Source organism: Dipodomys merriami, unplaced genomic scaffold (genome assembly GCF_024711535.1).
Source record: "Dipodomys merriami isolate MVZ:Mamm:240054 unplaced genomic scaffold, mDipMer1.0.p SCAF_85, whole genome shotgun sequence".
In the NCBI taxonomy this organism is placed as follows: domain Eukaryota; kingdom Metazoa; phylum Chordata; class Mammalia; order Rodentia; family Heteromyidae; genus Dipodomys; species Dipodomys merriami.
In genome coordinates, this window is record NW_027206457.1 from 1,985,001 (window position 1) to 1,997,061 (window position 12,061).

The 12,061-nt window shown below is 49.8% G+C and overlaps 1 protein-coding gene across 2 annotated transcripts in view; it reads right to left on the minus strand.

Annotated features, from left to right (window-relative positions):
* The window catches only part of Nod2 (nucleotide binding oligomerization domain containing 2), a 36,760-nt gene extending 27,666 nt beyond the window's left edge, over positions 1–9,094 (minus strand). For both annotated transcript variants that reach the window (XM_070011967.1, XM_070011968.1), the window contains exons 1-2: positions 9,053–9,094; positions 2,746–3,212 (exon numbers count right to left, since the gene is read on the minus strand). In XM_070011967.1, the coding sequence (XP_069868068.1) occupies positions 2,746–3,204 (459 nt within the window). In that variant the 5' untranslated portion in view covers positions 3,205–3,212; positions 9,053–9,094. The remainder of the gene's footprint in view (positions 1–2,745; positions 3,213–9,052) is intronic.
* Positions 9,095–12,061: the final 2,967 nt, after the last annotated feature.

A 12,061-nucleotide genomic window follows, 5' to 3' on the forward strand; every position in this document is an offset into this window, starting at 1 on the left:
GAGGGAAGTTCACCTGCTTTGGAGAAAAGCAGGCCTGCATTCAAATCTTTGCTAGCCTCTTTCCAGAGGGGTGAAAAGGGCATGCTAATCACTGTTCACAAACAGTGTGGCCATACTACATTGTTGGAAGGATGTAGTGTGGCGTCAATGAAACAATACAGGGAAGGGTTGGGTACAGTGCCTGGCACCCAGAGGCACTCCTGCAGTGGACAGTAGCTATAGCTTTCTACGGGTTTGGGTCTTTAACCTGTATTTGCTTCAGTCCCCAGCCTGCAATCAGTGACAGTCACCTCTATATAGGAAATTGAAAGGGTGACTGGGGGGACAATGCCACAAATGTCCCTTACACTGTATCAGAAAGGCAGCCACTGAGAGAAGACCAGTAAATCAGAGATAACAGAATTCCAGAGCTTGAAGGAAGCTAGGAAAAAGTTTTACAACCAAAGCTTAACTCTCAGGCATTACCTTCCCTTTGTCACCTTCTAAACCTGAGTCCACTGTTCCTTCCACTCACCCAGTTCAGCCCTGGCCTTTAAAGTTGGCTTTTGCTGAGTTCTTTCTTAGCTCATTAAAATTCAGCTTCTCTTTCCTAATCTAAGCACTTTAGGCTATAAATTTCCCTCTATGTTCTGCTTTAACTTCATCCTATAGATTTTGATCAAGTAATATTTTCCATTTTGATTTGATTCTAAATATTTTCCGATATCCATTCTGATTTTTTTCTTTCACCCATGAATTGTCCCATTTTCTTTTTCTCACCAATCCAGAAAGATCTTGTATTCATGCCATATCCTCTGGGCCCTATGGATCTCAGCCACCTTCTCCAAATACTTCAGACAATCCAGTCAGAACATACTGAAAGCACTCAGCCAAAGCTAAGACAAGACACAACACTCTAAGCTCTTGAGGGGGCTGATTCTATCCTTACCACAGATCACAAAACACTCCAAGGATCAGGGCACATCTCTGGGCCACACCTCTAATCCTAGCTACCCAGGAAACTGACACCTGGAACATTGAGGTTTCAAGCCGGCCCAGTCAGAAAATTCAAGAGACTCCAGACTGGAGGTCTGCTCAACTGCTCAACTGCTAGAAGTCTAGTCATAAGCAAGAAAGCCAAGTGAGAGGCTAAGACCTTGAGTTCAAGCACCGGTACTAGCACACATACAAACATACACAGAGACACACCAAGGTAAGCATAAGTAATATGTCTTTTGCATTTCCTTGGAGTGAACTAGATCCAAGGAATTTGTGCTGGGAATATAATTATGGATTTCATATGCACTACCTAGAAAGAACAAGACAGAGGTGTTTAGTTTATGAATCTCAATTTAGGTTTACCTAGACTTGAACCTCTCTCTCTCTCTCTCTCTCTCTCTCTCTCTCTCTCTCTCTCTCTCTCTCTCTCTCTCTCTCTCTCTCTCACACACACACACTCACACTCACACATATACATGAATTATACCCATATGTATATATTTTAAGACACAAAAAGAAAAACTAGACCATTCCCCAACTCAGCCCACCTACTATTCCACTATCACCAGAATTCACTTGATAAACCCTCATTTATTGCATCAACAAGTATTTATTGAGTACCTACCATAGGTAGAGCATTTTAAACACACCTACTAGACCTTGGGGACATGACTGAATGAATGAGCAAATGAATGAGGAGTGAAAGAGTCAAGGTGGTGGGGGAAATACCAGCCCTACCCTTCCCTGCTCTCGTCCTGATGACGTCCCTGCTTCTGCATTTCCCAGTCTACAAAGTGGAACGTTAGTGACTGTTTCCATCTGACTAAGAAGCACTGTGTAAAGGAAAATAAAATGGAGTTTCAAAAATACCCAACAGACTCTTTTCTGTCCCTGTAGTCTCTGTAGAATCACTGCATTATCAAGGGTGGGCTTATTCCAACTCTGAATGACTCATCTAATAAAATTTTATATCAGAACCCCTAGGTATTCATTTCAACTACATTAGAATTCAGTGTGCTATATCTTTCAGTACAGATTTAATATAATGAAATGTTATCTATCCTCTGTTGAGCTGTTTATTTAAAACAAAGCAATAAGCCAGGTGCCTGTGTGGCTCACGCCTATAATCCTAACTACTCAAGAGGCTTAAAATCCGGAGGGTTGTGGTTCAAAGCCAGCCCAGGCAGACAAATAAGAGAGACTCTTATCTCCAACTAACCAGCAAAAAGCCAGAAGCAGAGGTATGGCTCAAGTGGCACAGCACCATTCTTAAACAAACAAGGGGAGTGAGAGTAAGTACCAACAAACAAAACAAAACACCACAATATTATTTGTACCATAAAATGTACAAATAGAGAACACTGCTCATTCAGAGCAGAAATAAGAGCCACCCAGGGGGATGTTTCTAGGGAGTTCCCCCAGGTATTAGCTCATTGGGTTCTCCCTCAAACCTCAAACACTAGGCCCTGTATGACTACTGCCAGAGTTTTGCAGGAGGAGACTGGGACGGGAGGGTAAGGATGGGGAGTTCTGTAGAGAAGGCTGACGTCACATATACATCACTCCGGCTGCAAGGCCCAGCCCTGGATGGTCACACAGGTCTAAGACACCAGGAACCCAAAGCAACTCTGACTTCCCTGATTAATGGTTTAAGAGGAACTCCTCAGGTCAAGATACCCCCATAGTACTGACTTCCCTAGAACCATGGTCTTGGTGACTAAGTATCCATTTCCTGGAAATTCTGCTGAACAAACTGGAGGGTCTTACCCTCTGGGATGATGTAAAGATTGGCAGCCTGATTTCATCACACTCGTACTGGCTGAGGAAGCCACGTTCCTGTGCCAAGTCCAGCACGGCTTCCACGTGGCTGTAGAGTTTCCTGACAACAGCTGGCCGGTGACTCTGCAGGTCTTGGGCTGGCTGCCTTGAATGGGGGGACCAGCAGGCATGCACCTCAGGGCTGTGGCTGCTGGCCTGTGCTTCTTGGATAGCCGCGATGAGCTTCTCACAGCCCCAAGCACCCTTGCTCCAGACTGTGTCCAGCAGGCACCTAGCTGAGTGAGACAGAGGCTGGCCCAGGAGGCAGAGACTCTCGTAATCCTCCCAGGAGAGCACTTCCCAGGACAGCAGCCAGTCCAGGATGCACTCGAAGCCCTCCAGGGACCCTGAGATCAACAGCGCCACCAGCTGGCTTCTCTGTGCTTGGAAATCTTCCCGTGAGCACATGTCACAACCTGGGAGAGAAATCAAATCAGCAATGTGTCTACTCAATCCACGCTGCCCAGTATGCATATATGCAAACGAGCCCCAGGGAAAGAAACTGCCTCAAAATCTTTCCCCCAGGGTCTGAAGTGGCCAAATGTTATATCAACACCCTTGAGTCTCTGCTTTAACAAGTTTAGCAAGGTGCCGGTAGCATACAACTATAGTGCTAGCTACTCAGAACACTGAGATCTGAGGATTAGGGTTCAAAGCTAGCCCAAGCAGAAAAGTCCATGAGAGCCTTTTTTATGCATGTACCAGTCCTGGGGCTTGAACTCAGGGCCTAGGCACTGCTGCTGAGCTTTTTGGCTCAAGGCTAGAGCTCCAGCACTTGAGACACAGCTCCACTTCGAACTTTGTGGTAGTTAAATGGAGAGCATAATCTCAAGACTTTCCTGCCCAGGCTGTCTTCGAACTGTGATCTTCAGAACTCAGCTTCCTGAGTAGCTAGGATTAAGGGCATGAGCCACCAGAACCCAGCTCTTTGAGACTCTGATTTCCAATTAACCAGCAAAAAGCCTGAAGCGGAGGTGTGGCTCAAGTGGTCAGTTCCACCCTTGGGTGAAAAAGCCAAGCAAGAGTACACAGGCCCTGAATTCAAGCCACAGTACTGCTACAAAGAGAAAGAAGAGGGAAGGAGGAGGAGGAGGAGGAGGAGGAGGAGGAGGAGGAGGAGGAGGAGGAGGAGGAGGGGGAAGTGGGGGAGGGGGAGGGGGAGGAGGAGGGGGAGGAGGGGGGGAGGAGGAGGAGGAGGAGGAGGAGGAGGAGGAGGAAGTTGTTTAGAAAGGCCAGGCGAATAGGAGGAGCAAGAGCTGCCAAGGAATCCAGCCTAGCCATTCATTCTCCAAAGCAGAGCAGGCAGTGCTGTTGGCTGAGTCCCACACAGTTTCAGTAATGACTAACAGCCATGAAACCCCAGTGAGGTACCGAGCATTGTCCCAGGGACTTTCCTGTATGAAATCACTTACCTCCCAGCCTCTAAGAAGTGGGGGCTGTGACCAGCCCCATTGTACAGAGGAAGAAACTTGGGACCCACAGGCAAGAGACTTGTATAGCTTGCCACACCCTGGGGAGGCAGAGCTGGAATCTGAATGCAAGCAGTGTGACCCCAGGATGCCCTCAAGAGCCATATCCCTGGGCTCTTCATGGAGATCCAAGCCCCACCCCTCATGCGTGTGCCCAACAGGGAAGCTCTATTGTGCAGAATCTTTCCTGCAGTAAAGACCCCACCCAAAGGAAATGGCAGATCATGGCATCAGCTTACTGGCATCAGATCAGCATCACACACACACACACACACACACACAGACCTGCCATGAGACCCTCACTTCCTCCTACACAGCCCCCTCCCCAATGTCCACACCCTGCCACTGTCATCAGTGGCAGGCTCTGGGCTATATCCCAGTCTCCAGATGCTGGGACTTAGAGGGAAGGTGACCCCCCACCCCCCAGAGCTTCAGATTCTGGGAGGTTCCCCAAGTACAGAGAAAATCTCAGCAGGTCTGTTTGTGATTGTCACAGGGTCTGGGGACCAGGGCTGGTGCTGTGCCCTGAGAAAACTAACATGAAAAGTACTGGCAACCGAGGCAGAAGATGACCAAGGGCTTCCTCTAATATGTCGGGAACATTCCCAGACGCCCAGAGCAGATGCCAAGTGGCCTGGGGCTTGCGTCTTTCCAGTGGGCTGTCTTTGTCTCTCTCAGAGCAACCAGAGTCCTCATCCTAAGCTTTGTCTGCACAGGCCACACTCATACTCTGTGGAATGTTCCTGAATCCCAACCTACAAAGGGAGAACAGGGGCTGGGACATCCTGTGACCATCCTGGGACAGCCCAAGGAAGCAAAAGGAGAAATCTATAAATCAGAATGCTACCAAGCATGGGCTGGCCAGAGAGGAAAATTGAGACAGTAAGGTGAACTGTGCACCTGGCCCTGGTGCAGGGGGCACTGGAGGCTGGGTGCTAAAAGAATGTTTCCTGGTGGAGTGGTGGGGAGAACAAGGGGAACCCAAACCCCCAAGTCCTGAAGAAAATAATCACCTACCCTCTGAAAATGCCCAGAAAGGAAGCCTGGGCCCCAGGCCTGGTGAGCATGCATGTATACAACCAGGAAATTCTTTGAAGAAGACAGGAGTGATACAGAGGTGAAGTGCAGTTCCCCTTACCTACAGAATCCCAGGCAGAGACATCTGCTGTTTTCTTCTCCTGCCACAGCCTGGCCCACCAACCCTAGAGGGCTGGAGTGCTACCAGACTTCTGTGGGTGAGTCTGAAGTAGAGACACCAAAGCCCAGTGGTGCTAGACTGGCTGTTCTGAATCTGTCGCAGCCCCACCTTAGGGAACTCCCAAAAGGATGAGCCCCGGAAGCCAGTGCTTGCCAGCTGGTCAGCCAGCCAGAATGCAGTAACTCTTGGCAATTCTAGGTCTTTCAGATGCAGACCCTGGCGACATAATTGCCCCCACATTCAGATGTGCTCATCCACAAAGAGACACAAACAGGGGCCTTTCCCATACACCCCAGCTGGTGACATGAGGATGCAGCAGGCACAGGAAGGGACAGGCCCAAGCCATGAGGCCTGGTGCTCTGTCCTCCCCCCCAGCAGCTGGAAAGCCCCATCTGTGCAAGTCTTCTAGAAGCCTCGGAACAAGAGTGTCTATTCCCATGGACCAAGTTGGCCAGCTCCCATCTCAAAGCAGGGCCAGCATCACTCTCCCTCATGAAAAGTAAGATCTGGCCTTGGTGCTATCTTCACAATTATCCTGCTTCACTTAAAATTAGGAGGGGGGGGGGGAATAAAAAGAGATCAACGTTCTGCTCCCTTCTATTAGTAAAAATTTGTCCCTAAAAGGTGGCTCTTGAATGACCTTACTAGGTCATTCTTTCCATCTTCAGATTAAATACATTAGTCTAAGCAGAGTACTGGTGTCACATGTCTGTAATCCTAGCCATTCAGAAAGCTGAGACCTGAGGATCAAAGTTCAAAGCCAGCCTGAGCAGGAAAGTCCATGAAATGCTTTTCTCCAATGAACCAACAAAAAGCCAGAAGTGGATCTATGATTCAAGTGATAAAGCATGACTTGAAAGAGAAAAAAAACTCAGGGACAGTACTCAAGTCCCAGGACTGGCGCACGTGCGCGCATGCGCGCGCGCACACACACACGCACACACACACACACACACACACACACACACACACACACACGCACGCACGCACGTGCGCGTGCGCATACACACACACACACACACACATATCATTGGTCTACTTTTATCAGCTTTTCTTCTCTACTTCAATTTTTATGACTTTGGAGTCACTATTGTTCTACCCAAGGTGGAGCCCCAGTAAAAACAGGGGTACCCTCTTGCTAAAACAGAGAGTTAAGGGGTGACCCACAATCCCTCTCACCATCCTCAATCCACAGCTGTGCACTGACACCTCCTTGCTTCTGGAGACCAAGATGGTGGCCAGGCTGGCTTCCCTGCGGCATCTAGCCAGGGGCTGGGCTCAGCACTGAGGTCTCAGCCCCAGCCCCAGCTCCTGTGGACTGCAGAGGGGCCCAGGAAAGCTGCTGCTGCTGAGCTTCCTGGATCATAACCTGGGCCAGGTCTCTCAGAGCAATGGCTCTACCTGCCCTCCCAGGCTCTAAGCTGCTGCATGTGAGACCAGTCCCAAGTCATCAGTTCCCCCATGGAAAGAGCAAAGCCCTCTCTGGGCCCACCCTATCAGCTCAGTGCCCAGGGTTGTGGAGCCCAAGGCCTCCCCACTTTCCTGCCAACTGGGACCTCAGACTGCTCAAGATCACCAGTACTTCCCAGTGCTCAATCCTCAGCTCTCCCCTGCTGGCTTCACCAAAGGCATTTGTTGTAACTCCTCCTTCCTCCTCTCCCTTCTCCCTTCTCCCTCCTCACTCCTCCTTCTCCTCCTCCTCCTCTTCCTCATCCTCCCTCCTTTCCCCTCCCCTCTTCTCTGAGCATTTCTCTCTCATCCAGAACACCCATTCTCCCATTCCTCCCCATCCCACTCCAGGCTCTTTCTGTCCCTGCAGCCCCCAGACCTGAATGATCTCCCTCTTCTCCCCTCTTCACCTCTCTTCTCCCCTCTCCTCCTCTACTCTTCCCTTTACTCTTTTCCCCTCTCCTCTCCCTTCCCATCTCCTCTCCCCTTCCCTCCCAGCCCTTCTCTTCTCCTCTCCTCTCTCCATCACTCATTCTTTCCTGACTGAGCCTACCTGTTCTAGCATGAAACCCCAGCTCCACAGTGACAATGCCCAAACTTTACTGCCAGCTCCAGCCCCACTGAAACTTCTCCCCATTGTCTACTGGATGTAGCTGGGCTGTGGGTGCCTTAGGGGCATCTGAAAGCAAACAAGCACAGAGCAGAACTCTGATCTTCCCTTAAACTGCTGCAGGTGATGGCAGCCCTAACTTCCAGGTGCTCTGGGCAAAACCCTCAGAGCCAATGGCTCTCCCCAAGCCCTATTGACACCCTAGAGGCAAAAGTTCGGATTTTGCACTCTCTCTACCCTTTTATGCCACAAAGCAAGTACCACAGCCTCTCCCTAGAATGACAGCAGCAGCTCCTCACTGGTCTTCTCTGCTGCCTTCTCCCTTTTGGGTCTGTTCTCAACTCCTCAGCTTGATGAGCCTGCTTGGCCCTCCTATGGGAGAGCTGGGGACTCCATTCTCACAGCCTTCTGATGGCTCTCATATTACTCAGAGTAAAAACCAAACCCTGGAAGGGGGGGCCCTCCCCTCCCCAAAGCTCTCCTTTCTGCATCCACTCTTCCAAATTCCCATCCATTCCTCACCATCCTGCTATAGCCGTCCTGGCCGCATCTTTGGTTCAAGGACAACAAGCCAGGCTTGCCTGTCATCCCACCCCAGCCTCCATCCTGCTTCTGCCCCAGGGCCTTTGCATAGGCTCTATGCTTGGTGAACATATCACATGACTTGCCCTCATCTTCTTAAGATTCTGCTCAGGTGCGGTCTATGAGAGGCCTTCCTGAATATACTGTATAATGGCAGCCCCCAATCCCAGCACCCTGGCCTCTTTCCCTGCTTTATTATCCTCCATCGCAGATGCCATGTATTTACACATGTCACTGCCAGGAGCTACTTTCTGGAGTCTACACCTCCCCACTCCACCCCCCATGAGGGCTGAGAACAAGTCTAATTTTTCAATTGTTATCTCCATTTCTCCATCCGGGACTTGAGAGAATGAAAGGATGGGATTTACTCTACACCGATCCCGGGAGACAGCTGTAGCATCAAGAGGCAGAATCTTCAGGGCACAGAGGAGCCCATGAGGCAGAAGGCCACTTGCTAAGTGACACCTTCAGGTCTGTGCCACAGGGGGCACATGAAGTGTGGGGACCCAGCCAAGGAGGAGGCCAGCCCCCTGCAGCAGGCTTCCGGGCGGGCAGTGCGGGCCTGTGCCGGCAGGGGTAGGCCTCGAACCTAGCACACTTTCAAGGGCAACGGATGAGGACGGAGACTCCTGAAGACTCACAGGGCAGATCACCCAGGCAGATCTCACCTCCCACGGGTGGAGATGGGGAAACTGAGGCTGGCAGCGGGGAAAAGCCCGGGGGTGGGAACGGCCCTCCCTGACCCCCCCGGGTCTCCTCACTCTGGGGTGGGGGCCTGGCGTCCTGCAGGCCTGGCCACAGCCTCTCTGCACACCTCCAAGTCTGCTCACGCTCCACCCCTCCAGCCTGGGGACCAGCCCTTCCCCAGGCGCTGTAGGCCAGGGCAGCTCGGGAGCCAGGGGTCCCAGGGGCCGAGCTCCCGCGACACTCCGGATCAGCGACACTCACCGTCCGCCCCGCGCCCGGATCCGGCCCCGGCCCAGGCCCTCGGGACTCTCACTGGCTGCCGGGTTCCGGTCCCGCCCCCGACGAGAGGCCACGCCCCCTGCAGGTGGCCCCGCCCTCATCGGGAGGCCACGCCCTGCCCCGCTCTAGCGTGCCCCTGTCGGTCTGGTGTACCGAGCGATGGCCACACCCCCTGCCGGCCTCGGCCCGTCCCCACCCCTATCCGCCTGGCTGGCGCGTCCCGCTTCCCTGGAGAAGTGGACTAAGACAAAGGTGCAGGGAAGAGGCCAGACTGCCTCCTGCTTCAGTCTATGCATCCAGCCACTGTCCTGGATCAATCAGGAGGGAAAGTGAACAGGAATGAACCCCGTCCCGCCCTAACACGGGCGTGTACACAAACACACACACAAAGCCATGCTCGTGAAATTAAAAGCTAGGGCCAGCCGGGCGCCGGTGGCTCTCGCCTGTAATCCTAGCTACTCAGGAGGCTGAGATCTGAGGATCGCGGTTCAAAGCCACCCCGGGCAGGAAAGTCTGAGACTCTTATCTCTAACTACCAGAAAACCGGAAGTGGCGCTGTGGCTCAAGTGGTAGAGCACTTGCCTTTTGAGCTGAAGAGCTGAGGGACAGCGCCCAGGCCCAGAGTTCAAGCCCCACGACCGACCAAAAACAAAGAAAAAAAAAAAAAAAAGCTAGGGCCTCTCTGAAGGACTGGCAAATCCTTAGTCATCTGAAGCCCCAGACCTGTGAAACTTTAGAAGGTATTTCTGGGCAGAGTAGACAGGACATTTAAAGTTCCTGTTTTCCCAAGTTAATCCTTCCTACACTGAGCAGAGAAGTCTGCATTTAGTATTAACTGGGCCTGAACACTTGTTTCTTTACCTTGCTCTGCAACAACCTCTAACCAGAATAGAACAGCATAGATATGTTTCCATTCAATATATTTTATTTTATGGTTTCTTGTTCTTCCAAGCAAGTGACAGTTGCTTTCCATTTAAGAAGTCAATAAAACACAATCTGAGCTTCCTTAAAAAAAAAAAATAATAATGGAGCAGAGCACCAATGGCTCATGCCTGTAATCCTAGATATTCAGGAAGCTGAAATCTGAAGTCTGAGGTTCAAAGCCAGTCCAAGCAGGAAAGTTTGTAAGACTCTTATCTCCAATTAACCACCCAAAGACAGAAGTGGAGCTGGGACTCAAGTGGTAGAGAGCAGCTTTATGTTAAAAAAAAAAAAAAATGCTCAGGGACAGTGCTCCAAGCCCTGAGTTCAAGCTTCAGTGCTGGCAATAAATAATGATGATGATGATGATGATGATGATGATGATGATGATGATGATGATGATGATGATGATGATAGTAGAAAGTAGTAGAGCACAAGCCTTGAGTGGAAAAAGCCAACTGAGAGCACAAGTCCTTGAACGCAAGCCCCAGTACCAGCACAAAATAGTAATGATAACAACAATAATAATGAAAATAACTGTCATTGACGTATATTCTCCCTGTGTCTGCCCTCACTATGCCCCCTCAGCTCATCCCACCCACACCTACAGGGAATTGACAGGCTTGTTTTTGGTTCTGGTCTGTTTGGGTTTTTTTTGTTGTTGTTGTCTTTTGGTCAGTCATGGGGCTTGAACTCAGGGCCTGGGTACTGTCACTGTACTCTTTTACCAAAGGCTAGCACTCTACGACTGTGAGCCACCGTGCCACTTCCAAACTGTCAATTTTTTATCCCTAACTTACAGATGAAGAAACTGAGGTGGTGATAACATAATTAACCTGCCCATGTAGTGAGAACAGGGCAACGATTTTCCCTAAGTCCCTAGTCCCAAAGGTCATGGTCTAAACACTCCACTTCCAGGTAAACACTCCACTTCCGTGGCGCCCAGCCAGCTGAGCGGGACCCTTGTTGCGTTAAAAGGACACAAGATGCTAGTGAGAAAAGCTGATGCAGCATTGGATACTGGAAAATGCATCTTCTCACACACTCCATATCTAACTAACCCTGGTATCATGTACCTTCATTTTCAAAATATGTCCAGGATACATCCACTTCTTACCAGAGCCACCACAACCACCTGATTCAAATCCCTTCCATCTCTGACCTGGGTTCTAGTCATTGCCTATGATTCCAGTGGCCAACTTTCTTCAAAACAGCAGCTGGAGTGAGTCTTCCTTTAACAATCAAACTATGAGCCAGGGGCCAGGGCTAAGTTCAAATGTTGTATAGCAACCCTCACACCAAGTTCAAAAGCAGACAAAACTACATTGCAGTGAAAGAGCCAGGGTAGAAGCTGCCCATGGAAGGAGGTTGGGCTTAATAATGGCTGGGAGCAAGGACCAAAGAGACATCTGGGGTCTTGGTAACATTCTGGCTTTGGTCTGAATGGTATTGGCATGAATGCAAAACAGGTCAAGTTAAACGCTTATAACATGTGTATTTTGCTTTGGTGTGTCTGTTAATTTTCAGTCAGAATTTACTTTAAAAAATGTTTTTCTAGTCCTGGGGCTTGAACTCAGGGCCCCTGGTCTATCCCTGAGCCTCCCTGTGATCCAGGCTAGTGTTCTACAACTTGAACCACAGTCCACTTCTGGTTTTTTCTGAGTAGTTTATTGGAGATAAGAGTCTCACAGACTTTCCTGCTCAAGCTGGCTTTGAACCATAATCCTTATATTTCAACCTCCTGAGTAGCTAGGATTACAGTTGTGAACCACCAACACCCGGCTTCAAAATTTTCTTTCTTTTTTTTTAGTCAGTTGTGGGGCTTGAACTTGGGGTCTGGGCACTGTCCCTGAGCTCTTTTTCAAAATTTACTAGAATGTATGTTTATTAGCACAGATAGATGTCCATAAGATAAAGGTGAATTTTAGAAGTAGATTGTTTTTATAACAAATTCAAGAAAACAACTCAGGTGGTAGGGAAACTGGATGAGTCTGGATTCCTACCTCACGCCATACACAAAAATTCATCCAAAATGGATCCAAGACTTAAATGCAAGTGCTAAAACACAAA